The sequence below is a fragment of the Dreissena polymorpha genome, chromosome 4 (genome assembly GCF_020536995.1).
Source record: "Dreissena polymorpha isolate Duluth1 chromosome 4, UMN_Dpol_1.0, whole genome shotgun sequence".
Lineage (NCBI taxonomy): Eukaryota > Metazoa > Mollusca > Bivalvia > Myida > Dreissenidae > Dreissena > Dreissena polymorpha.
In genome coordinates, this window is record NC_068358.1 from 41,646,592 (window position 1) to 41,674,105 (window position 27,514).

At 34.8% G+C, this 27,514-nt stretch overlaps 2 protein-coding genes across 5 annotated transcripts; both read right to left on the reverse strand.

The window, feature by feature from the left end:
* Positions 1-1,193: 1,193 nt before the first annotated feature.
* Positions 1,194-11,821, reverse strand: LOC127879874 (uncharacterized). 4 transcript variants are annotated; one of them, XM_052426944.1, is made up of 6 exons: positions 11,640-11,821; positions 5,024-5,229; positions 4,508-4,614; positions 3,778-3,951; positions 2,275-2,376; positions 1,194-1,812 (listed from the first exon to the last, which is right to left on the reverse strand). In XM_052426944.1, the coding sequence occupies exons 1-6, from the start codon at positions 11,700-11,702 to the stop codon at positions 1,379-1,381; spliced, it is 1,086 nt and encodes a 361-aa protein (XP_052282904.1). In that variant the 5' UTR covers positions 11,703-11,821; the 3' UTR covers positions 1,194-1,378. The 4 variants fall into 4 exon arrangements, with proteins under 4 accessions (XP_052282904.1, XP_052282903.1, XP_052282906.1 ...); XM_052426943.1 differs by lacking the exon at positions 11,640-11,821 and adding an exon at positions 6,534-6,874; XM_052426946.1 differs by lacking the exon at positions 11,640-11,821 and adding an exon at positions 6,277-6,447.
* A 461-nt stretch (positions 11,822-12,282) lies between these two features.
* LOC127879528 (uncharacterized) lies at positions 12,283-17,386 on the reverse strand. Its single transcript, XM_052426421.1, has 7 exons — positions 17,064-17,386; positions 15,788-15,987; positions 15,414-15,577; positions 15,017-15,136; positions 14,570-14,752; positions 14,020-14,196; positions 12,283-13,577 (listed from the first exon to the last, which is right to left on the reverse strand). Exons 1-7 carry the CDS (start codon positions 17,256-17,258, stop codon positions 13,135-13,137), a joined length of 1,482 nt encoding a protein of 493 aa, XP_052282381.1. The 5' UTR covers positions 17,259-17,386; the 3' UTR covers positions 12,283-13,134.
* Between the last annotated feature and the right edge of the window lie 10,128 nt (positions 17,387-27,514).

Consider the following 27,514-nt stretch of genomic DNA (forward strand, 5'->3'; position numbering starts at 1 on the left):
GCTATTTCTCAGCAATTAATGACAGGAATTCAATTAAACTTTATGGGAAGCTTCACTACCAAGAGGAGATGTGCATATTATCAGCCGGTTTTGGTCGGATAATTTTTCACAGAGTTATGGCCCTTTGAAATTTTCTATTTACTGTACATATAGTGCAATTCTTTTCCCCCAACTACTGACTGGAATTCAATGAAGCTTTATGGGAAGCTTAACTACCTTGAGGAGATGCGCATGTTATTTGTGGGTTCTGGTTAGATGATTTATTTAGAGAGTTATGGCCCTTTGAAATTTTTAAGTTGCTAAACCATCCATCGTATTATTTTGTACAAAGTTATGCCCCTCAAGACGTTTCCTTTTATCTGAATATATAGTGCAATATTGTGACAAAAAACCTTTGGGAAGCATCACCCGTCTCCGACGGGTTCTTGTCAATAAATGGGCGCGGTGTTCAGTTAGTTAAGATAACAATTGAACGAAATTGTTGAAATTGCCAAATCAGTATTTGTAGATACTGCTGTCGACTCTCATATTGTCACCATTGTGCTCTTTATTAGTATTTTAAACATTATCTTAAAGTCAATAGGACGCGCGGGAACACTTTTAAGCAATGGATTTTCCATCCGATCTATAGTTGTCTTTATACGACAATGCACGTAGACAATATTTTACAGTGTCGAAAAATTGGAGCCTTTGTAACATTTTTGCCCGGACGAGGTGAAGAATACAGTATTTGTTGTTGTTATTAGGGGAATATTTGTCGTTTCTGGGGTGGTATCGAGTTGGCGACTTTAAAACCGACATAAAACTATAGACTTAATTTAAAGAATTCACATGTGTACTTGCCGCGAAGGTTAATTTGTTCGAACATCTTATTTCTAGGCCGTGTTTTATCTTCTCCTTCTCGATCTCCGCTACACTTGAAGTCCGCAGGCATGGGTCGTAGGTTTTAATATGTAACGACTAAGTCAAAGTGACCATTTACAGAACCCGAAAAAATAGATTTGATATGTATTCGCTTAATTAAGAGCGCCCAAATCGTAATCAGCACTGTGAAATTTGCATCGTCAAAACTTTGTTTCATACTAACGACATCATTCACTTATGCGTACAAGAATAAGTTATATAATGAAATCTATTAATCAGTAAACACGTTGAAGCGTGTTCCGTATTTTAATATAAAAACATAACAAAAGTAAAGTTACTATCTTTTATATGACGTCAATAACAATAAATACTTCAAAATATTGAAAAAAGACAAAATAATATTATTAAATAAATTATTCAATCGATGTATTTTTTTAATAAATAGTATGAACAGCGATTTGTACAACATGTATACATATACACATGATGCGTATATATCATAATGTAAAGCATATCAAACCTGAGGAACATATGAATCATATTGAGCACAAACAGCTCTATTTATATGATGGAAACCTCCTTGGCATAGCCCTTTAAATAGGTCACGGTACGTTGCCTCCGTGTTGACCTGTAGCCAGCGATGTAAAACATTATAAATAAAATCTTTTTGGGAGATCTTTTCAGGAGCTCTGTTTCTATCATCGTTCAGAATATAAATATCGGAGTCTTGGACACCGATGGCCCAAAAAAGTTTTAATGGATCGTGACACACTTCGCTGGCGATAAAGGCAATGAGGTCCAAATTATTTCCGATTTGGCTGTTGGATTTTGCTAATAATGGCACGCAATCTAAGCAATCAAATTCTTGGAATATTAGGCAGTGACACACATTGGCAGAGGTCGTCTGATTATATCTGTTCAATGCAACGGCCAAGCGAGCACAATTTTCTGAAACGAAAAAATATACTATAAGCGACGGGTCACTGGATAATTATTTTATTTTCGTGACGTGTGGCACTTCACTTCAACTGTTCATAGACGGTTAAGAATGCATATGGGCGATTAGTTAATGCCGAATACTCTAACGTGATACTCGCTGATCATACTAATCGCATTTTAATTTCAGCAAATGAAAACAGCATTAGTCCCGGTTCTGCGAACAGCATTATTTTCGTTTCTTTTGAAAATATACTCAGAACATGTTAGATTCGAAAAATGTCGCAGTACCAACGTATATTGGACCTGTCAACAACTATCCGTCGGTTTAACACCGTTATACCATAACACATTAGAACCTCCATAACATTGTTACTGGTCGTATTATACATTTGACTCGTATATTATTTCTGAAGATAAACGCAGCTCTTAATATAAAATCAATTCAAGAAAGGTTATATGTTATATAATTACCGGGTAATGAAGCAGGATTGGACAGTTCTCCCCTTACACCTGTTTGTGGAATGTCTCTCCCGCCGTCGATTTCTACTTCACTATGTAGGAGCGAAGAATTTTCTGTAAAAATATACATAATTATAAAAAATGGTATTCTCCTTTAAAGGGATCTTTTCACGCTTTGGTAAATTGACAAAATTGAAAAAAGTTGTTTCAGATTCGCAAATTTTCGTTTTAGTTATGATATTTGTGAGTAAACAGTAATACTGAACATTTACCATGGTCTAATATAGCCATTATATGCATCTTTTGACGATTTTAAAACCTAAAAATTATAAAGCGTTGCAACGCGAAACGATTGAATAATTTGGAGAGTTCTGTTTTTGTCGTTAAATTTTGTGAAACTACGAAGATTGCTTATATAAGGTATAAAATACGTCAAGTATGTGTACTCGGCGGAATAGCTCAGTAGGCTGAAGCGTTTTTACTTCAGGACTCTGGCAGGACACCAGGGGTCACTGGTTCGAAACCTGCTCCGTGCAATGTTCTTTTCCTTTTTTAAATTTTATTCTTGATTTTTTACTGGAGCTTTTACGATCCAATGTTTACATTTATCAATATAAAGCATTTAATGAATAAGTTAAAAAATGCCAAAATCTGTGAAAAGGCCCCTTTAAAATAACTGTTTTATTTAATTAGTAATGATCACGCTAATGGTGCATTGCCAGCGGAAGAGTACTTGTTTAACTTAAATAAACGCTTCAATTAAATAAGACCCAATTTCCGATACACTTTGCCTTAAGCTAATGTCCTAGTATTAATTAAACCCTCTTATAATCTAAATGCGGAATGGAATTAACAACAATAAACATTTAATGTATTAGTTCAGTAGATATTCACTCGTGATCATGTACAAATAAAAATAAATATGTTCACTCGTTATAGTAACACTAATAAACGTATGAATTAATCTGATCAATCGTGAACTAAAATCTATTATCATACATACCAACATAAACATAATTGTAAAAACTGGTATTCTCCTTTAAATAAGTGTTTTATATAAGTATAATAAGTTATGATCACGCTAATGGTACATGTACCCTCGGAAGAGTACTTGGCTTACCAAAAAAAAACGCTTCAATTAAATAAGACCCGATTACCGATACACTTGCCTGAAGTTAATGTCGTAGTATTAATTAAACTCGCTTATAATCTAAAGGCGGAATGGAATTAACAACAACAAACATTTTTAATGTATTAGTTCAGTACATATTCATCGTTGCAGTAGCACCTAATAACGTATTAATTAACTTGATCAATCGTAAAATGAAATATATTATCATACAAACCAACATATATCCTTTACAGTGTTCTTGATAGCTAAGTTAGTCTGGACGTTATTTTAACGTGTTATTTTAATAACTTTTTTGGGACCAATTGTATTATTAATTTTTAGTAATGAATCGAAGAGTTAGTTGGTGAGAGCGGATTATCTTTGATTTAACGAAAAACACATACCTCTTGACAGCGACTTCGGCGGACAGTATCTGTTACACGCGAGTGCCCCGGAAATGGCAGCAATAACGAACACGAAGATGGCTGCGAAGACAATGATCAAGACCTGCAGAGCTACCGGGAGTGATGCAAACCAGCCGCCGCTTTCATTCCCCTGATGAGATGATCCGACGAGAGCTGATTTCGGAAGAAGATAACAAGGAGGCTTACATTGGAATGGCCAAATGGGGTTATGTAATGACAAGCTTTAATTGCACATAGAACTCGTTACTGATTTTATTCCAGAAAGTGAGGAAATTATTGCAACGGTTTGGTAGACTCGATAGACGCAAGTTAAAATAGAATGCCATTACTATCGGAATTTTCAGTATTTATAATGGGCACATAATTGCCAAACCTCTTGATAATTTAACACATTTAAAATAATGATCCGGTGAAAGAAGAACTTAATAATTCATTAACTAATTATTGATTAACTTAACCCAAAAATAATGTCGACTTAACCAAATATTATGTTAACCCAAGAAAATCTTAATTTGATTTTTTAAAAATATCCACTAAACCCAACATAATGTTATCTTTCTCCAATATAATGTTAACATAACTCAACCAACGTAACCCAACATCGTGTTACCTTAACCTAACATAATGTTAGGTTCACTCAACATAATCACAACTAACCGAACATATCAGTTTCTCTTATCAGAAGGCAGTTTAGGCGTTCTATATCTACCTTGTGTTATTGCAGGATTGGCCACAGGAGTGCTTGTTTCAGAGGAGCTTTTTACATGTGTCTTTTTCGTGCACGGGAAATCTGAATTTCCGTATTTGTTCTCGTACCTTGAATGAACATAATATAAATATTCATACAATTTATAAACATCTATATACTAAGGATTTAGGTCACACAAAGATAAATACTTTATGTTTCCTTGCAAAGAAGTTACGTCTTAATTGGCAATTATTTTGGGACAAAATTGCCTTACAACGAAATCATAGGAGTCCAAATAGAGTTTGCGGTGGTGTAAGAACAGTTACAGTGATTAAACACTCATAACAATTTTGACATATTTTTTCTTATTATTTTAAGGTACGGTGGTTTCAGTGATCTTACTATTGTTCATTTGGTTTTTATTATGTTGAACAACAAGTTTACTGATTTGTTTGTTCAATTATGAATAATAATTATACAACTAGAAAGTGATGGTTAACACTGATTAGTGAACAAGTACACTAAAGTTCCCCCTACCCCGGCAGACAGTCCCCGCACTCCCAGTTGCTCTGGCTCGAGCATGACTTCTTCATGTACCGGTTCACCGAGGTGCAGTTTGCTGAACACTTGGTACAGTACGGTGGAAGAAACTCTAACGTGGGAATGTAGACGTAGTGGTCATTTGAGCATTCCTGACACGGGAAACACTCTTCATCGCCGTACGGCCCCGTCTTAAGATCGATCTGGAAAATATATAAATAGTACGATGACGTTACTAGTGTTATTATAAATAATTTTTTCTGTGGTTAAGAACTTAAAAAAAGCTGTTTATTAGGGACTATAAACCATATACAACATATCACAAATCACATCACATACATTTAATAGCATATACATTTCTACGACAAACCATATATCAAATGCAACAAACCATAATTACATCTTGCATACCGGATATTACATACAACATGCCATTAATTGCATAACATATTTCATACATTAAATATTAAATAACATAATAACATATCACACACAATATATTTAATACCGCATACCATACACTATATATCACACACAATACATTACATATTATAAAACAAGCACATATCCCATGTTGTACATGACATACCACAAACCGTACATTACATATCAAAAACCATACATGGCATATCACTTACCATAACGACACATCGCAAACAATACTTACATAGCAAAAACCAGTAATTAAAACGTATCATATATTACACATTAGTCTGTACTTATTAAATACCACGCTCTTAATATATCATAATATACATCAAACATCACATATCTTAAATGGTATACCACATGCCATTGTGATTTCTTACAAACATTAGATACTTATTTTATAGAATTCAATAAATATCATTTACCAAACAATATATATAAAAACAATATATCACATACATATACAAACTACACTTCGAAATATACATACCACCTTCTACGTAATCAATATCACACACCACTTGATATATAAGGACACCATTTATTACTCCCCCACACATATACTACATGTACTTATGATCTTCACAAAGAACAACAGCTAATACCAAATTTACATAAACGTACTATACAACACGAGATACATAAATTTACAATACACCAACTAATACTTATATATGCTATACATCACAGTATACATAAGTATACTATAAACCTTATAACACATAAAATATACCATACACCACATAATACATGTATTCATTATACATAAATAATATATAATCATTATTTACCACATACTTATAAACATCACACATCCTTACCTACAAAAAAAACCAACCTGTCCAGGTACAACACATACACCATGTTTAACACAGACTATCTGCCGAACAAAACACTCGCAGACGAACGAACAAACAGGTGACTGTACCGTAAAATAAAACAACCCCCAAATCCATACAGTTTTCATAACATCCTTCTGCCTCACTAAGGCAATATACTTTCTATTTGGAATTCCAATATTTAAAATAATAATAAAAAATACTATTATTTAAAAATCTTGGTTCTTTGTAACACACACCTCCGAACTTAAGTTCCTTGCCGTACCAGCGGAGCATGTCCGACATGGGGTACATTTCTGCTTTATTTCTTTCCAGTAAGTATTTTCCCGAGCGCTACATCGTGGAAGAACATTGCTATTTACCTTAAGTATCACCGATATTAGTATACAGACTGTCAAACATAATTTCTGATATGATAATAACATTGTATGAACTAGAACCGATGTTTGAATTTATTTCAAATGTTTTCCGGCACAGAAACACGCCCAATACGGTGAAGGTACAGATTAAAACTAATCGCGAGTAGAGAGCAGACGACCATTATTTCACTGAACTCTGTGACGTAAAATCACATGTTAAAGAAAGGATTGTCGGGTACCAAGCCCAATTTTGTTGTAAATATACTCGAATGGAATGTTACACGCTAAGAAATAAATAAACGTATAACCCTGTTTATGTATTATATTTTAAACGATATATTTATCAATATGTCGAAACACAACAACAACGGTTAGTATGTTGTTTACTAGCTTGCTGAGTTTACGGTGTACTTGGTTTAACGTTATGAATGCAATGTCAGTCGTATCGTAAATATTGCTCATATCGTTGAGGTTCACTCAAGCCGTTCTTTTATGAATGAAATGCATTCGCGGCGTGGGAATGTCTTGTGCACTAATTTATCAAATGGGAACATTTTGTATTCAGTACCATATTTCTTCCTTTGAAGTGGATTTTAAATTAAAAAAACACACGAAGATATAATTATCTGCATGATACTGGTGTCGTGTAGTACGGATTGGCTCGTAATATTGGCACACAGGTAATTTTATGCATGTCGCTAACAATGTTAATTCAATTACGCTCTCTTATATTTAATTTAAAAGATCGTTTACTTAAAATTTTAGGTATCGACCATATGAATGAAAACAACGATCATTAACCAGGCGGAAATGTAAACACGCAAAATTTACTAAAAATAAATATTTCTTAAAATGCCCTGTTTACTACTAGCATTCCAATCGTTTCGCCAAAATTAACACTCACGTAATTATTGCATTGTAAATGTTTCAAAATACGCTGATTGAATATGCGTTTTGATAAACCTCATTCAAGACTATTTAACAAGAATGAATTTAAGCATTAACGATTGCTAATATCTAGTATTATCTTAAAATGACATTAATAAGTTTGTAAAGTAATTCTATAAGTTAATGAATTTGACAAAGTTATCAAACTTGAAGTTACTCATTTAACACACAAACATATTCTCAAAATACGCCTAAAAATATAACATGTTAGATAAGAAGTATGCTTCAGACAATAATATGGTATTTGGAAAGTAAATTGCTCTTGAATGTACGGATCTCATTCTTAAATGCTTGAAAGTATTTTAATACGTTAATGTTTTTCAAGTGATTTGTAAATTCAACTTCGCCGATCAAAACTATTATATGGACATTTCAATACAATATTAAAATTTGACAACAGTAACATTGTTCAACACTTCTGTCGAATTTTTTAGAATCACAATATTAAAATATTCTTCGGTGAGTTCAAGAACTCTTGATTCCATTACACCATTTGAAGTGTAAGGGACATCGACTTTTGAGATATGCGAGATGCATCTAGCTATCACCCTGACACACCAAAGCATAATACTTCACATCTTTGCCAAAGTATTTGATAGTTGTTCTGCCTTACACAATTAAAATTCGTACTTGCCAAGTGGATTCATTATTTACATGTTTGTACTTTGCTTAGATACTGACCTTGAGAATTTAAATATTCGCAAGTCACACTTCTGACATTTGAGTAGAAAATTCAATCCTGAATATAATAATACCCCGGCTTGAGTTAATATATTTGATCTTAAATTTAAACCTTGACATTGGGCCTTGTATATTAAGATGGACGGCACGACGTGTCACGGTTCATGTTCGAGCTTCGATATTATCAACCAGTCTTCTGACTGCTGACTGCAACTTTTGATCGCTTAGTCTGGTTGGAATGATCTATCAGCTTGAATGTGCATTTGTCACTTCAATTGGAAACAATTTTCAGACAAATAAAAAATCAAGCTGATAGCCTAGATACGTAACCATGATATTTATAACACCAGTAATGCTTGTATAAGTGGAGTCCATGCAGAAGGACCCCACAAAACGCAGATGGTCGTTCGGCATTCAAACGCACATCTTCGTAATTCTTGTTCGACCTGATTTTTGTGTACGTTTGTTAAGCAACGAATATAACCTCATGTGCTAAACCCTGACCCCAACCATTCAATCCAAATTTAGTTTAATGACATGCTTTGCAATATAACAATATTCTACTACCACTACTTCCTATTTGACTGCTGCTGCTAGTGCTATAGCATCAACTATTACTTTACCTACTACAACATTCGCAGGCGTAAAAGCAGCACGCTCAGGATGTTGAGTTAACTTTATCAAATTGGACTGGTTACTCAGAGAAACGACATTGTCAAATATTGTTTGTTTATTAAATTCCCTAAACATTAAAAGTTAATCTTAATTTGCAAAAATAAAGTTCTTAACGGTGTGTTTACATTCTGTCCAGCCCGTGTGTAAAACCCGGGAAACCCCGCTGATTCTGAACCATGTTAACGCTACCCGGTGTTAATCAATAGCCTACGAAATAAACATATTTATTTGCATACTACTACGCATCTTTTTAACAAGCCTCTTTACTAAATGAAAGTTTTCAATGACTCATCATGGAATATATGATGTTGTGATCCATTTCTCGCGGTCTATATGGTTGTTGCTAACAAAATAACAAAGTATATTTACAAATTCCTAACGATCTGTTTACTAGAATTACCGGAATATATACATGTCGAAGTATCATGTTTACTCACACTTTTACTATTATTTTGTTCCAAATTTCGGACTTATTACTCACAGACCCTCACTAATATTAACATAAGTTGTATTTCAACCTCGACTATGAATGTTTAGGAAGTGAAGTAAACACGTTGATCGGTATAAACAACTTTTTTGACGGATCACTAATTGCTGATGCATGCGAGAGGGAAAAAATCTACTTAAAACTGGCAGATTCAATCTGCAAATGGAACATGCTCATACATAGGCTCGGTGCAAAGTGTGTTTGATGACGTTATAAGCACAGGTGGTTAGCGTGTGGATATGATATTATTTAGTGAAAACATCATTTTGAATGATAAATAATCATATTATAACGAAAAATAAACTTTTCTGAAAAAAAATCACTATGAAATATATATAACCGTTATATAAATATTTGATAGTGAATTTTATATCAGAAAAGTTGATTTTTCGTTAAAATATGATTATTTATCATTCACAATGATAATTTTACTAATTTATATCATAGCCACACGCTAACCACCTGTGGTTATAAGGACACATTAAGGACTTCGTATCTCGTATGGTAGAGTTATGTAGCTAGTAGCTAGTACTTATTATAAATTGATTTACCGCGACTGCAAATAATCTGCAAATAATCTCGTAATCGTTTCATAAAACACGGGTCCAATCTTTAATACAATTGAGATTGTGTATTCATTTTAAGTTTCATGCATGAATATTTGTACATGTTCATAAGATTTTATTCTGATTGAACATTGTCTTTCTTTGAGTCACTCTTATTTCTCGTAATCAAATTGATCAGGGTGGCTGAGCCAAACACTAGCTTTATAAAACCGTCACTTTCTTCAACATACTGCGGTTTACGTGTGTATGCGTCATGGTGTATCTGCTACAGACATCTGTGTTTATCTCAACAGATGTCACTCAAACGTATAAGTGAAACGTTTCTCTTTAATTATCGAATATGGTAGAAAGTTGTGTCTCATCGCGTACGTAAAGTTAATGTAACTAAAGTGCACGTTCTTATTACGATGTTGACATTATATTACTTATACGTAAGGTAGTATAGTTTGATATAAAGTATACAATTTGTATAAAATCAGGGGGGGGGGGGGGGGAGCTACTAATTTCAGTGATATAGTGTCGGATATTGTTGTATGTATTCGCTAAATATTGCTCTTGTTTAGCAATTAGTTAACTAGTGCTACAGTCTCTTTCTGATCCAATGATGAACAAGTTGTTTAGAGGTCCTACGTCTCTCACGTGAGACGATAAGGAACTAAAGTTTCATAGGCCCGTATTCACCATCCAAATATTAGACTGAGGTCTAATATTTAAGAATATTTTGAAATGTGTAATGTTCTATAAAAGTTGCGTTCTTAGTATAACTTGGCATTGAAGTTTTATAATCACTTGAAACGTTTGATAGAAAAATTGTGTGAATGACATGAGCCTCATCAGTGACATGTATGTCTTCTAACTTTCTGATTATTCTGTCTTACAATGGTTGGTGAATATTGGCTTGAGCTGGAAATGGTTCAATATAACCATATAAGCAAAAGTGCCACCCCTAATCTGGCAGTTATTTCTTCAAGCTCAATTAACCAGAACCATTTTAAAACTCGGCCTTTGGCAAAAATATGTTACTAAGAGTGTTCACAGAGTTTATCAATCGCCATATAAGGAAAACTGTCCATCCCCGTACAACCATGTTTTTCAACGGACCGGAACCATTTTCGATCTCGGTCGAGTATCATTAAGACAAATAATCTCAGCAAATTTCATAAATGTTAGAAAACAATGGCATCTAGATTGTTTTCAACGCCTTACTGTAGTCATCCAAGGAAAACAATGAATTCGGTTGATATATCATTCTTACACATGATCTGGTCATCTGTCTAAAACTGCTCCGCCCAAACGCCACCATTTTTTTTCAACGAACCGGAAACATTTTCGAACTCGGTCAATATACTATATGAACAGATGTTCTGAGCAAGTTTCATGACGATAAGACATAATAATGTGACTCATGTAGTGTTAACACAGGTTAACTCTAGCGATATACTGAAAACTGCCTCGCAATCTTACCGCCAACAATTGGTACACATTTCTGGTTTTCCTATTGATTTAGGATGCCTTGCAATATTTCAATACTTCTTTTTTCATATATTTGTACTTATTTAAATATAAATATATATATTGTATGATAGTTTTTTAGATTTTCGTTCAGTCAACTGTTCCTTCAGCACTTACTTTAGCAGAAACTTCCCTGTATCTTGCCAATAGACTTTCAATGTCGTCGGCACTCTCGTTCATTGTTATTGTTGAAACTCGCGCTAACGAGCACTTATTAAATCACACATGACACCAACAAGCCTTCACTGCAGTATATGTTATCTGATGTTCAATAAACTCTTTTCTGATCATTAACTCGGGGTATTAAGTCACGGCAGATCGTTACTTGATAATAAATACAGGTCTATATTTAGCACATATTAAGACGCGTTGAAACGTGCAATATTAATGCATCTTTTGAAGGGTACTTCCCCATATTTGAGCATATTTTTGCACAATCAACTTTTTATCAGTTCATACTTGCGTGGTTTCCGTGAAAGTTTGGTATTTTCCTCAACTTGAAATATCAAAATGAAATAAATACGGAAAACATTAAAACATCCGTACATAATTTGTGGTAACAATCATACACAAATCTTAATACTAGTCACATTATTTTGTACCAAGAAGCACTTGTAAAAAACGAATTGTTTAGCAAATGCTTAATACAATACATACGGGATCTTACAACATGTGTCGCTTCATACGATCTTGTTTGCGAAACGGCGATGGTTAAAGGTTACACTGTATAAAACATGTAACACATAAAAATGAACCAGTGTTGTCAGTCTTTTTATCTTGAAATTTATTTAACAAACGAGTACCAGCCTCTTAAATGTAAAACATAAACAAGAACAATAACACACATTAGAATACACACGTGACACAATGTGCACAACAATATCTGACATAATGACACTAGAATCAAAAGCTGCAGTCAATGCTAGCACATTAACGCCCGCCTGATTTCTTTGACATATTCTGCAAAATATTTTACACGTAACGTAAGTAGATCTTGTAGTTATGTTTCATTGACTAAATGCAGTAAAAAACAAAACAATGTATGCTATATTATATATTTAACCTTCAATAAAGCATTTACTTGAGCTTAATAATTTCTGCAACATAGTTCTTTTTCCTTAAAGCCGATTAAACATAGGCTTGCCAAAGGTAAAATACCATTGGCTTTGGAAATCGATTACTTAAAGTGTAGCAGTGAAGCAATCTACATTTTCACTGAAAGTTTGAGCTAAAAACAATTATCTAAAATGTAGGTTTTTCACTTATAAGTGTAAATATGTTAAGATAAATTTATAGATGTTTATATTTGGACCGATGCAAACTTATTAGTTTCTTAGCAGCTAATTTCACTCCTTTCGTTTATCGGAATGCATATAAATGACATCATCTACGCATTAACCCATGTATGCCTCGCGTCTAGAAAAAAGGCCATGGCAAACAGCGTAGACCCAGATGCGGCGTCTCATCAGGGTCTGCGCTGTTTGCTTGAATGAATTTCTGTAAGAAATATTCTAAATATAGAAATAATTATACTAGACATCCCTAATTTTGGAAATAAATTGATCCAATTTAGAAGGATGGGAGAGTCCACTAGGCTTAAATGGGTTAAGCCTTAAACTACGCCTATTTCTGTTGAGATCATGTGTTTCATGTGAGTTTCGTAATGCATATCTCTAGCTATAACATCACAAATGTCATGAAAGTTATGTTTACAAAGAGCATCTATCAAATCTGACAGGAACGCTTTGTCTCCTTGTATCCGGACCCATCCTATAAGGACATTTCGGTAAGATTCTGCCCTTTCCTCTCGTCTGTCCATGTCGACAAACGTTTGGTAAAATTTGGAGTTTACAACTTTTAGACTTTGAAAGAAATATTTTGGGTCATGGCAGATGTGCCTGGCGACAATATCTATTGAATTCATCTTGGCAAGCATCTTTATGTGTTTAGATTGTTCAGAAAGATGTTTGCATGAGCATTGTCTTCGTTCGCGGCACTTACATATCGTCCACTCCATGGATCGCGATATGGGAAGATTTATGTCGAGCGGCAGGGCTGAAAAAGATAAGCAGGTATTAATCCATACGACACAGTGTAAATGTGTCACTAAAATATGCACACTTTATGTTGCCTTTGAACGAATGTCAGTAATGTGCATAATATACACATTATTAAAAAAGAAACAAAGCTGTTTTCCTAGATATGTATTACGTATGTACATTCTCACCAACGTTGCGTGGCGTTTTTGTAAATAAAAAATGAATAATCGTAATGTAAAACGTTTAACGCATTCTAAGATACATCGAATACACGTTTTTAAAGACGCAAAAACTTAACAGAACTTTGCAGAAAATTTGATCGATGCCTTGAAAACTGCATATACCATTACAAAGGCAACAACACAACGTGTGTATAATACACCTTTAAAAATGTATTTTGAATACGATTTAACAAATTAAATGTCAAATTACTGTATCTAATGAATACTTATGTTTACCGTTATGGATGTCTGTAACGTCCGCCATTTGCGAGGACAATTCTTGCCGACAGGGATCAGTCGTCGTCGGCCCGTCGATTGTCAGATCACTGAGGTTGTCATCAAGGCCATTGTCGACGTTGCTGCGTCGAATCAGAGGCATTGACATCGAGTGTTCTTCAGTCGCTACTTCGAAATCTAATGCAAATAAATGTTCAGAAAACTTAAGAGATTATGTTAGTTTGATAAACAAAGGATATGATTAAAGCGAATCATCGATTTCATTTCTTTTATCGTTTGGCTAGTTACACTGTCATTAATTGGGGATATAACTGTTGTAAATATGCACCGTTCTACGGCGGCAAAAAACGGGACATATTTTATTTAACTATTTCTATGACTATCAAATAAAATATTGCCTATGCCCCTTTTATGCAACTCTATGACGTGCGCACGTCATAGCTATGACGTGCGCACGTCATAGAGACTGTTAAATAAAATATGGCTATGTCCCCTTTATGTCACCGTACCGTTCAGACATTTGAAGAAAGTTTGATATTTTCTTGTTTACCATTTTGGCTATCAGTAGCCCCCGTCGATTGTATATGTGACGAGTTGCGTTCGACATTCGTCGGCCCGTGCGAACTGTTGGCTGTCAGGTCGATGGATGTGCCATTCAGGGTAATGGTAACATGATTCAGACGGCCTGGCTCCAACAACGCGGAACGCTCCACTGTCGCTTGTCTGTCTTTCACTGAGTGGTCATAAACAACACCACATTTTAAATATCGTTGTTTGCTGAACATAGAGATATAGTGAATAACATACATCTACAATGAACTACGTTCATATAAAGCTAGTGGAACAAAAAAACACAAATATATTACCGCTGAATAAAACAACGATGTGGTATCATCAGAATAACATATACTGATTCATTTGGATAACTGTGAATACAATTACAAAACAACACAGTCTACATTACTGACCGTTGAGACATATCAGTTTGATTACGTACATTTTCGTTGTAGCCGTTTCTTCCGACACGTCATAAGCACAACAGCCAAACAACTAGCTACTGATACAACGCCACATGATAGGACCACTGTAAGCTGCGTAGCTGACAAGGTGTGCTCATCTAGAAATGAACTATGTGGTTGACTTCACAGCGTCTGAACAACAATCTCTCATACGACAGTCTCGGAAAATATTTCACTTTTGAATATCTCTAAACAAACGATATTCTTTACTAAAATCCGCATGATTTATCAACCGACTGCACGTTATTGTTATATTTAACGGATTTTGTATTTCCTAAAAAGATGTGCACATCTTTTACTCTTGAATGAATATCCTTTTATTATTTTTTAAGAAATATCACATTTATACTTATCACTTTTGCGTTTATCTCGTACCTTCTGCCAAATCTTTATTGCGAACATCAAACGTTGGAACACTGTCATTGATCCATTGTTCTTTTTCCTTGAGGGTGGTAGAAAGTGTTGACTTAACCGTTGCGGTAGTTGGCCGAACCATTTTGGTGCAGGCCAAATTGACATTATTGGTCTCATCATGGTAGCTTAAACGAAATATTGTATTGACGCTAGTGATTTTCCATGTTATACTACAAAGACTACTACATCTGTCCAACACGAATATCGATAAATATTTAAGGGATATTTGTAAACATAGTTGTGTAACTATTTTCTAAAATCGTTTATGTGTGTAATTTTAATTTTTAACATTTTCGACAACATAATTACATGTACACCCAAAAGTTAAAACTTACCCTGCAAAACATGAGCTGCAGAAGGCGTCAGTAAAGTCTCCGCACGGCGTCTGCTGATACCGGAAGAGGGCCGTACAGTTATTCATACACAGGTGGAAGACAGCCGGATGCCTCCCCGATACCCGGATGTAGTAACCTGGGGGACGCCGCCTACAGGGTAGGCATCCCTCATCACCATTGCTTCCCGTGGATCCAGTATACTTTTAATAATTAAAATAAATACATAAAAGGTGTTAACACAGTAACTCGTTAATAAATGTAATTAAGTATAACCTGTTTACAGACGCTAAGGTTTTATAGCTTACTTTAAATGGCCAAGTCGGCTTAGGTTTAATATTATATATAGTATCGAGCGTATTATTGTGTTTTTAGTTGGTCGCGTTAGCGGCCGACTAAATTTACAGAGCATATTTTTCAAATCAGTATGTGCTTAGAAGCCTTAGCTACGGTAAGAACCGCAATTAACTCTGCTAGGGACGATTGCCGCTGCCTGTCTGCAGCAGACGACAAATGATTCTGCTCTAGCAGTGAGTGTATATACCAGCTTTAAGACGACATTGGCCAGTCTAGTGTTTATCATTGAAATCTGTACATATTGGCTGCTTTTAGGGAGAACGGGGCTCAATGCACGTCAAATAAGATTAGCCTGTGCAAACTGATTAGCCTGTGCAATGCGCACAAGCTAATCAAGGACGACAGCTGCGAACAACTTCAGTGCCTTCAGCGCTTTGATTATCATTATGTTACTGCGTTTGTGCTATCGCAGAATCGCACCTTCGCGTTTTCACTCTGTTCGTTACGCATTCGGAATAACCACATTTTGTACAAGCGATGGCTTCTATGGATTTCCGTACTTTTTAACACTCGTTATTCGTAAGTGTTCAACACTGTATTTAACTCCATTGATCGCTCTTTTATTATAACAAGTGCATAATTTCGCGAGTTGTTTGTATCAGTTTGTGGGATTGACATCGTAATAACCAGTGTCCGGTCGTATTACTAGCATTAAAGTCCGTTGGTCAGCGCACTGCAGCTTTAGCATCGTCGAAGTGCCGCATTGGCAGCATCGTACTTTGTTGCATTTTAACCATCGTTCTGTTCCAACAGTCTCACCGTTCTTTAGCGTCATAATCGTTATGCCAAATTAGCGCGAGCGTAATGTCACATTATCTCCATCATGCAATAACATTATCATAAAATTAAAACTTAATAAGAAATAGTAAAAAATAAATATATTCATAAAAATATTACTTAATTAATTAACTAAAAAAAATACCTGTTCTGAAAAATTCCTCGCATGCCCATTTTTGCATTCTTTACATACGGCACATACGTTCACTTTTGTGTCGTAATAATTGTTCTCGTTAGACGAACACCGATCTTCCGCGAAAACATAACTCGAACTTAAAGCAGTCAAGAAGACTAATACAAAATGCATGGAGGCGTTCCCCAGGTGATTGTGCAAAAACATGCTGCTATTTCATTACAAACCACGATTTTCATTAGTTTATACCAGTCATTCGATATCAAACTCCCATTTCAAAATGACGGTTCATAATCATGTTTAAAGACCATGCGTTTCAAATCACAAAGCTATAATTTGATATGCGCATTGCGTCACAGGTATTCCCCCATCGCGCGATCAATGTTTACCTCAGATACGCTTTGAGGACAAACAGAAGTTTACTTTTAAAGCGACCTTGAACCACTCATCGTAAAATCAAACCACACCATCGCTCGTTGAGTGAAAGAGTGAGGGAATGAGTGAGGGGAAGATCGAAGGAGCGAGTGAGTGAGAGAGTGACTTGATTCATCCAGCAAATGAGCGAGTCGGTGGCGTTGAATGATTTAATTAACTAGTTGATCAGTGAGTGAGTAAATATAAGCGATTTTTATCGCGTGTAAATTTAGCATCACTAATAACCGGTAGTTCATTTGTCTTTTGAAAATTATATCTGTTATGCAACAACTTTGATATTCTAGAACGTTCCAGAGAAGCTGCGATTCGACAATATCGGGTTTATCATAGGTTTTTTATATTTCTCTGGGAACCCTTTATGTTCGTAGTTTTTTATATACGAACCACATGTGGTTAGCGTGTGGCTATGATATTAATTAGTGAAAACATCATTTTGAATGATAAATAATCAGATTAAAACGAATAATCGACTTTTCTGAAAAAAAAATCACGATCAAATAAATATATAACAAGGTATTCAACTCAAAATCACCCGAAAACGAGGTGCATCTCTTTGAACAGACATTACTTCAATTGTGCAGCGATTTTCACGAACTCGGTCTTATTCAACGCAGAAATGAATTTCCTTTCTGGAAATGTATATATTTTACAAGATTTACCAAATGCTGGGTCAAATTTTAAGAATTAACACGATACACAACTCGCGTGACCTTTTTTGTAATATTAAAATCTTGAATGTGATAGGCTAAGAAATTTAAACAGTACAGCCAATGATTATCTCGGGTATAACATTTTTGAAATGCACGCCGCGATAAGGAAGTGCACGCTTTTGTTTTTGCTAGGAGTTTATAAGTGCCTACAGTTACATGTAAACTATACTCTAAATAAGCCGATAAAGAATGGAACGAAAAAGAAGAAACGATTGATGACTGTTTAAACACTGCTTTCATTTTCAACGCCTAGACATGAAGAAAATACTTGGCATAAAGGGAAACATCAGCCTTTATTTTCTATTCAGGTTTTCTTCAAAAATTAAGTGTACAATACAGTATTCGCTTTACTATATATGTTGAGAAAGCAACTGCTGACGGAAAGCATTTTACACAAATCTATTGTCAGCCGTTTAATATTCATATTCATTCTCAATTAATACTCTTAGATCGAAACGGATTTCTGTCTTTTATTATTTTCTTATTTTATGCGTATCAGTACCTTTTCTACAAAAGCGAACTGTTTTATATGATTAAATATAGTTAAAAACGTTCTCGAATTAACACACAAAGAATTACAATGTTTTTACGAATAATATTTGAATTGACCATCATCCCGTGGTGAGTAATTCCGGCAGCGAATTGTATTGAAGTTGCAAGAAGAACTATTGCACTATATTTGAATAAAATGTGTCATTTAACGACGCTTCGATCTGCCATCTTACCAGTTAGTTACTGGTAAATGTACATGAATTGTCTTAGCAACTACGTACACAATCTCAATATTTTAGTTATGAAAAAGTTATTTTTGAACGAAACCACCAGGATAGGGTTCACTCAGTACTGTAAGATTCATTTAATAAATTATTTGTATTTCTTCATTAGTCGGTGTTTATTATGAAACAAAATGCGCAACTAAGATCACCGTGTACACGTGTAAGGTTAATTACAAGCCATCATATTTAATTGCAGTAAACACACTTCCATTATTTATCAAGTAAATAGTACATAGATAAGTACACATACTTGTCCATCGCCCTATTTAGGTTTCCTTTGCTTTAAAGGTAGCAACCGTATGAACTTATCAAGTAACTAAAGTCTTAAAAAAACAACGAATAAAGTGTCCTAGAAAAAAACTTCTAGTTTTTTATTCACTGTAGAAAACTAACAGTGATTGGATACATACAATACGATCAGATCTAGAACATAAGGATTGGCAAGTATGAATCATTATGTAACATAAACCTCTGTAAAGGTGTGTTAACTTTTGAATAACCATTATTCGATCTGGAAAAATACTGGCTTTGTAGCACTTGTTTACCCCATTTTTTGAACCCACGACTTCCGCGTTAAAAGTTTATCTGATGGTTTGCGCGTTCACGGGTAAAGCTACTTCAACGTTATCAGTGCACGAAGATGGGTTTGATTTAAAAGACAAAGGGTATCTCCCATTCATCCCCACTCATCGAAAAAAATATCGAAAACACACTAGTTGTATCGTATCAACTTGCGTGATAAACATGCACATGTACTGCATTATGTTTTCGTGTGGGCGAGTGTAGTTCAATAGCAAAAGGACGGGAAAAAAACTGGAACGAAAGGTGATGCCTTATATGCCTATGGTATTCACAATAAATTATGCAATTAAAAATACATTGCTTACTTTCTGCTATGACTCCACGAGAACTACATTGCATGCGTGATTGAATGCTTATCAATGTTTGTGATACGTAATTTTCTAAACATACAAGCAGCAGGGATACTTATATGTGATCTTTTCAAATGTGTGGACCATTTTGGAAATCAAACTATCAGCTGTTAGAACATATTTTACGTTTCTTTCAAATATATTATTTATATCGATTATTGAGAAATATATTTTTTTAGGATATCAAAGATGGTATCTAGAAACATATTAATTAATACCAAGACATATGTAATGTAATATTAACAGTGCACTGCTTTATGCTACAAATATGTCGCTAGGATTAAGTACATCATACAATGTGATCATTATGCATGTATGTATACACCTATCGTTAACTTATTTTCTAATCAAAACAAGCACATGGTTTTACATTGCATTAGGTTATGAATATGAATAGATCACATTCTATCATAACCGGTTTTAAAAGTTTATTACAAAGAAAAATACCAACGACACGAAACGGAAAACCGCGCGCATGATCATGAATCATCAGATTGTGAAGTTAATAATTACGATAACCGAAAAGCATTGACCGTGATATTTGCTTAGTGTAAAGATACATTATACATAATTTATTCAGTATATTATTCACTTGTATTGACGTTGGTACATGTATGCACGTTGTAAGTGTAACTTGAACTTTAATATTTAAACTGCATTCCTTGGCGGTACAAAAAAGCAACTTTAAACCAAATAGCGCAGCTGAAAAAAGGAAAGTTTTGCCATCAAATTAACATCTCTGAAAATAATCGCATCGATGTTTTTGTCTTGGAATGCGGCTTTGTGACTTTCAACATTCTACTTTTGAAGAATACAAAGGAACACTGACTGTACAGAAATTCTGCAAACTTTGATCTCTCTCCCTTATCAGACAAAATTCTGTTCATTGCCAATACCGAAATAAATATATTGTCGAACCAAATATAAATGTGACGGTTTTCCCGAACATTTGAGCCGCTCTCTGGGAAAAACGGACTTAATGAATGTACGTAAGGTGTCGTCCCAGATTAGCCTGTGCAGTACAAATAGGCTTATCAGGGACGACACTTTCCGCATAGAGTGGGCTTCTGGGTTTTTGTTTAGAAGATACTTCTTTTAAACGATCAATTCAATTAATGACGACACAGGCTGATCTGGGACGACACTTCAGGCAAATGCATAAAATCCTGTTTTCCCAAAAACGCGACTTAAATATGTTTATTTATATTCCTTAAAATGTGTAAGACGTTGTTAAGTTTCAAATGTCAACTATACATGTAAGACAGTATACGTACATGTGTATCATACCAGTACAACATAATGTTTTGTTGAACAGAGGCAAAGTTGATATAAGTTAGTTATAACTAAGAGCACTTTCTTTCGAGAAGCGTTTAAGCGTAAGTGCACTACCGGTATATCATGAATCAAATGAACGTCCACAGAAAACTGCAGAAGTAAATTATGTACCATTTATTTCGCAATATTTCAGTGTAGCATTATTTAAAGAAAATGTCCATGTTGCGAAATCTTATACCGTTACCAAAGTAACATGTATACTATCGGATGATTACTGAGTCATTGCCGAATGCGTACTGTCGAGTTAAGGTTGTGGCTGTATACTCAGATCTTCAGTATCAGTACATTCTTACTAAGAAACTGAACTGAACATGTCATCATTCGAGAGACTTACCGTTTTTTGTCGTAAACAGACGATAGCTATTTAACAATAATTAACATTTCAAATGCCTTGCTCAGGTCGTTGTTTAGTGTGAGCGTTAGCTCACACTAAATTAGAGAGGCAGTTTTGCAAATCAGTCTGCTTAAACTACGCTAGGGAGGATAACTGCAGCTAGTAACGATAACCACTTCTCGATACTTATAAACCTATTTTCTATGTGCATGCCAATTTTCAGACCGATCTTTCACGTAGAAATGCTTGAAAATGCATTTTATTATAACGCCTGATAAGCCATGTGGCTTTCGCGTTCGGAGCTTTGATTTATAACGGGCGTTCAGGCGCAAAACGATTACCCTAAATAATTACAATCGGTCAAAATACTGGAATATTGTTACAAGCTATGTAGAAAAAGAAGTAAACAACTATTAAAACGTGTTCATGAGCTCTTTCAGCACAAATTGTTGCGATTTGAGATGCTCAAGACGAGTTTTTGTACGTTTTTTTCTTATTTTCCTCTGAAAACGTATTTTTTTCTTAAAAACTCACGATGCTCTTTAAATTCGTGAAACAAACGCATTTATTCCGTGAAATTTGCCAAAACGCGTCATATCCCACTAAAAAAATGATGATTTTCTGTAAATACAGCTCCTTTGTGACTAGGCCTGGTTTTGCGTTTAGGTCATAATACACCAAATAGTTTCCCTATATAATTCAATGTAAAAGCGACAACTTTGAGCGAAAATAAATGCAACATTTTGCACATAGAGACCCCCATAACCATACCTTTTCTTAAAGGCCATTCGAAGCGGAATCGATTTATGCAATAAAAAAGATATGTCATGTACAAAGCAAGAAAGAACTTGACACAAATCAAAATCGACTGTTTTTGCAACTTTTTTTTCGGCCGTTTCTTAGTGAAATGTAACCTTTTCTACTGCAATGGTTTAGTTTAGTCTTCAAGTGTATCATATTTCAGGGATTCAGTTGTGAACACCTATTCATGCCCTACCATTATCTCCGCAAGATAACACCCGAATAATGGTAAAAAGTGTAAAACATGCCTTCCCGTCAACTATGATATTTTTTTTAGAGAGTACAGCCCTACATGAAGCGATCATTTAGTGTATTGTAACCTTTATACTTAACCACTGGTACACTGTAGCAGACAGCATGTATAACGTTTAAGAGCCTGTTAAACGATATTGGCCAGTCTAGTATTTATAACAGCTTGTGCGACGACATTTGCCAGTTTATCATTGAAATATGTACATATTGGCTGCTTTCAGAGAAAACGGGGCTTAATGCTACATTAAAAGTCTGTCATGTTGGCAAAATTGTTGCTCAATAATTTAAAGAAAATAGACACAGTATTAGATACACATAACACAACATATACATGAGTATAGGCTTGTTATTTTTTAGCAAAGAAAAACAATTTTAAAGTTGGTTGCCAGTGCAGCAACCAATTGTGAAAAAAGAGACATATGTTGTTATTTCTATAACATTAATATAAGAATAAACAGTGCACACACATCTCATCCTGTGCTTTAAGACACACTCTTTATAAATTTGAATGGGTTGTGTTCATTTTAAACTTGCGATATAAAAAGCTATAACATAATTTTGAAAACTGAAGTGCGTCTAAGATTATGCAATAGCGAACAACTTTAGCGCCTTCAGCGCTTTGATTATATTAAAATACTGTACATTAAAATGGTAGTCAGGGAATACGTGTAGTTAGACGATTTTCTATAGCACATTGGACACTCAGATAATTTTGTCATCACTTACACGACTCCTGACAAAACAGTACTTTTTTTTATATTTCCTCTTCATCAAGATATATATGACACGGTTTAAATGATTTTAGTGACGCAATAATTGTGTTAAAGAACATTAATGCATACCATCACAAATACACTTAATAGTGGGTCAATACATCAGGCTGTGAACGAACTTTTCCTGACAGCCCTCGTTTTCTTAATACTTAACCCATTTATGCCCAGTAGACTCTCCCATCCTTCTAAATTGGATCAATTTATTTCCAAAATTAGGGTTGTCTAGTATATTTATTTCAATTTTTAGAATATTTCTTACAGAAATTTCTTTAAGCAAACAGCGCAGACCCTGATGAGACGCCGCATCATGCGGCGTCTCATCTGGGTCTACGCTGTTTGCCAAGGCCTTTTTTCTAGACGCTAGGCATGAATGGGTTAATACTTAATATTGCTATACGTAAGACTGCAAAACGTTATGTGTTAAAGATTGTTTTCAGTTTAAACCCCATAACGAAATTTGAACAAGGATAATTCGAACAGCTATTTTTTTAACATTAATTAATGCAATTGTGTCTGTTTAAAGAGTTCATGTAAATAAATAAAATGTAACTGCAGCGCTATAAGTGGTGGAGGATTTGCTTCAAACGGCCTAGGGAATTCCCATCCATTCAAAGCCGTTTAAATGGTTAATAATCGTGACTATACGATCATAAAATGTCGATTTACATTTATGTATTTATTTGTATAGAGCTCTTTAATGACAGATAGTTCCGCACCATAAGTACGGCATATTGAACGACTAATAAAACACCGCCAAGCAAATCGTGATGTGCTCTCATAAAGCGGGTTTAAAAAAGTAAAAACTGCTTGTCTATTTATATTTATATTTCGTCCATAGTGTTTTTCTCAGGAGGGCAAAGGGGCATGGCGCATTACTTTCAAAAAGGGCATTTTAGCGCGCAGTTGAGGCAAAAAAGGGCAAAAACGTTCCGTGAATACCTGAATTAGGGAGAAACATATAATCGCATCAGAGGCAGTTGTGGAAAAAATATAAACAAGCACATTTAATGGTAATAGATGTATTTAACTTACTATGATTTATATTAATATATTTACCTTGCAATGTACATTTAAGTTCCATGCTGTTTCAATAAACTGTACAGCACGACAAACATAATAAAGCAATATATGCATATGAATCTGATATTACACAGATCCACTAACATATAAATGAAACCATGTTTGTCTTATCCCATTTTCTAACAATAATCTTGACAGATGTTTAAAATAACATTGCGAGTAAATTGATCGCTAACAATATGCAAACACTCGTTTCCGTGACATACATCCACCGAGTAATTACAAATAAATAAATAATGTTGTTGCTATCTAAAATATTTTTATGCATCGTTGATTATCACAGACATTTCATTAATTCCTTCTTAATGTGTAATCTCCATCGTTAATTCGATCGTTTACAACGTTATTTGCCATTTTTGCCGAGTCACAATTTAATTTTGTAAAGTCCGCCATGTTGATAAAATGTCAAATGATGTAAGCGACAGGTGCGCATAGCAACGCTTAATCGTATACGCGATTCGCATTTTGTTAAATTAGTATACGTCTCAGTAATTATTTGAATAATTGGATCTAATTATCTTAAAGACTAAAACGTTAAGAATAAATTTGTTTGTGATTTTAAATGTAATTATGCGTAAAAATATATGTTTTGATATAACTGAATAATGCATGCAATGCACAATTGCCACGAGAATAACATCGAGTTTTTCATCAAAAGTCCTGAAGTACAAATGTAATGATTTTATCGTGGGGGAGAACACATTGCCGACCGAAAAGTGCGCTTGGTATAACATAGCCTTCGGCATTATCGATAGATACTGACACGGGGTTATTCACGCATGACTAATTCACAGCTTTGGAGCAGTCAGAGACCTACCTATAAATCGAGCACTGTAATAGATTAAATCTGCTCAATTTATATAGTCGATTAGACGTTGACGTCTCGCGAGTAAATCAAGCACAGTCGGAGCGTCACAGACAATCAAGGAAGCTGATTTTGCGGACCAAGTTAGATCGTAAGGCAATAAAGATGTTATCGATAAGGGCGCGTGGCGAAATTTGCCTTTGAAAAAAAGGGCGCGTGGCGAAATTTGCCTTTGAAAAGGGCAGAGTGGCGATACGGGAGGGCGGCGTGGCTTTTCGCCACGCTAAAATGGCCTGGGAAAAACACTAGTCCAGCTCTACAAAAACTTTCATCCGCAGATATACAAATACAATATCTCGCCCATGCTTGCATTTGGGAACGCAGATTTTTTTCTTCTATCATGTACATGATATAATGATAAATTAAAAATTCAATAGACACGGCTGTATCAGTTTAATTTGAGGTTTGTCGTCCATGGTTACCTTAACTGACATATTTTAGCAAGTGTGTTTGATAGTTATGTACATTCATCAATGCAAAAAGAGATAAGTATATATGCCCCTCCAACTTGTAGTTGAATCCCTGTACAAATGACACATCGGACTTTGACATTGGATCACCTGATTTGAAAATCATTATGGAATCCTTCGTCAAGGCTGATAGGCATTCTAATTTATATCATCGTAAGAATTAGCTGGATATTATCTGGAACATTTTTTTCGTGTTTGAAATCTATGTGATCTTGATTTTTCACATGTAGACCTAAAAAAAACATACACATTTATATCGTCATGTGTCAAATCGGCCACTAAATATTGGGCGGAAACAAATATCATGAAACAAGCCCCGTGGACACTGTGCCTTCACCTTGAAGGTCTCAATCAATATATCAATTAAAATAAAGTCGAATCATTTTCAAGAAAATGGCTGCAAAAGAATTTCATGTGGCCATGTGACCTTGACCTTTCACATGTTTACCTTAAAATCGATAGGCGTTATTCTTTTCTCAAAGTAACCTACATATTTATTTAGATGATCGCATGACAAAAAGTTCTCTTAAGAAACGAATATCTTTATACATGTACAAGCTCATGGCCTTTTAACCTTTAACGTGCCCATCTAAAATGGAAATGCGTATGGTTTTCCTTCCATGTAACCACTATATAAAATTGCATGATTGTAGATTAACGCGTTATCAAAATGCAGTGCTGAAACAAATTGAATGTTACAAGCCCCTGTAACATATACCACACATTCGATAAGCGTCTCTCTGTGCTCCCGAGTAACCATCATACCAATATGCCTGGTGGAAGGTAGAAGCTTTCTCTGGATATCGCGCTGATACAAATTAATGGTCTACGGACCGACCGACTGATCGCACAATCTAGCGACCGACGGACAGCCGCAAGAAATAAATCCTCGGATTTTTGGAAGAAAATGCCTGGTTCGCCTCAGATAAGAATGAATGTCCCTTAAAAATTATGCACTTAACAGCTTAATTAATTAATTTGTGTAAAGTTTGTTTTTGAATCTACACACGCACATATTTCAAACCATTTAACGACCGACTTGTATAACTTGAATGACTTAAGTACAGGTTAAAACAACCGTGTTTCCAATTTATGTATAAATTGCCTGTATATCTCCTTCCTCAATCATGTATTTATCTTTTATTATTGCATGAAATACTGTTCACCTTCACTTGAATTACGTCCGTTCTATACTATTGTTATGACATAAAGAAGGTCAACATAAGCACGAACAGAAAATGTAAATCTCGTGATTAGTGAGTCATAACCAACATCCGCACATCTCTCAATGCAAATTCAATTTCTTGGAATAAAAATCATAAACTGCATTGTAGATTATATGTTAAGTATGAGAAGTTTTTTTTTCAAGCAATTATATACAACATGAAAACGCATAATGTTGTTAGACCACGTTTTGCAATTTTTGTTGATTTATAGAGAAACTGTGTAGGTAACATTTAGAGTCCCAAATTGTTGACAGTGCATGTTAAAGGGACGGTAATTCAATAGTTAATGAATATAACTAAATCGCTTTAAGTTTCACGGCTTTGTGAATACAGTTCATATAAGTGATGTTACTGCGGGGTATTCTGATATGGTCGTCAATCATCAATCTCTTACGTCAATACATACGTCAATGACATACAATTCCCTATTCCGACTTCGCTATATGCATGGTTCAACAACTTCATTCAGAAAGC

What these genes read in the sequence shown, in the direction of transcription:
- LOC127879874 (XM_052426943.1), bottom strand. Translation starts at nt 6,719, where the DNA reads ATGTTATTATCATATCAGAAATTATGTTTGACAGTCTGTATACTAATA. An exon ending in CAAGGAACTTAAGTTCGGAG is followed by an intron (nt 5,230 to 6,533) that starts GTGTGTGTTACA and finishes TATATTTTCCAG; the next exon opens with ATCGATCTTAAGACGGGGCC. An exon ending in CAATCCTGCAATAACACAAG is followed by an intron (nt 3,952 to 4,507) that starts GTAGATATAGAA and finishes TTCCGAAATCAG; the next exon opens with CTCTCGTCGGATCATCTCAT.
- LOC127879528 (XM_052426421.1), bottom strand. Translation starts at nt 17,258, where the DNA reads ATGTTTTTGCACAATCACCTGGGGAACGCCTCCATGCATTTTGTATTA. An exon ending in GAAACGGCTACAACGAAAAT is followed by an intron (nt 14,753 to 15,016) that starts GTACGTAATCAA and finishes ATGACCACTCAG; the next exon opens with TGAAAGACAGACAAGCGACA. An exon ending in GGCTACTGATAGCCAAAATG is followed by an intron (nt 14,197 to 14,569) that starts GTAAACAAGAAA and finishes TATTTGCATTAG; the next exon opens with ATTTCGAAGTAGCGACTGAA.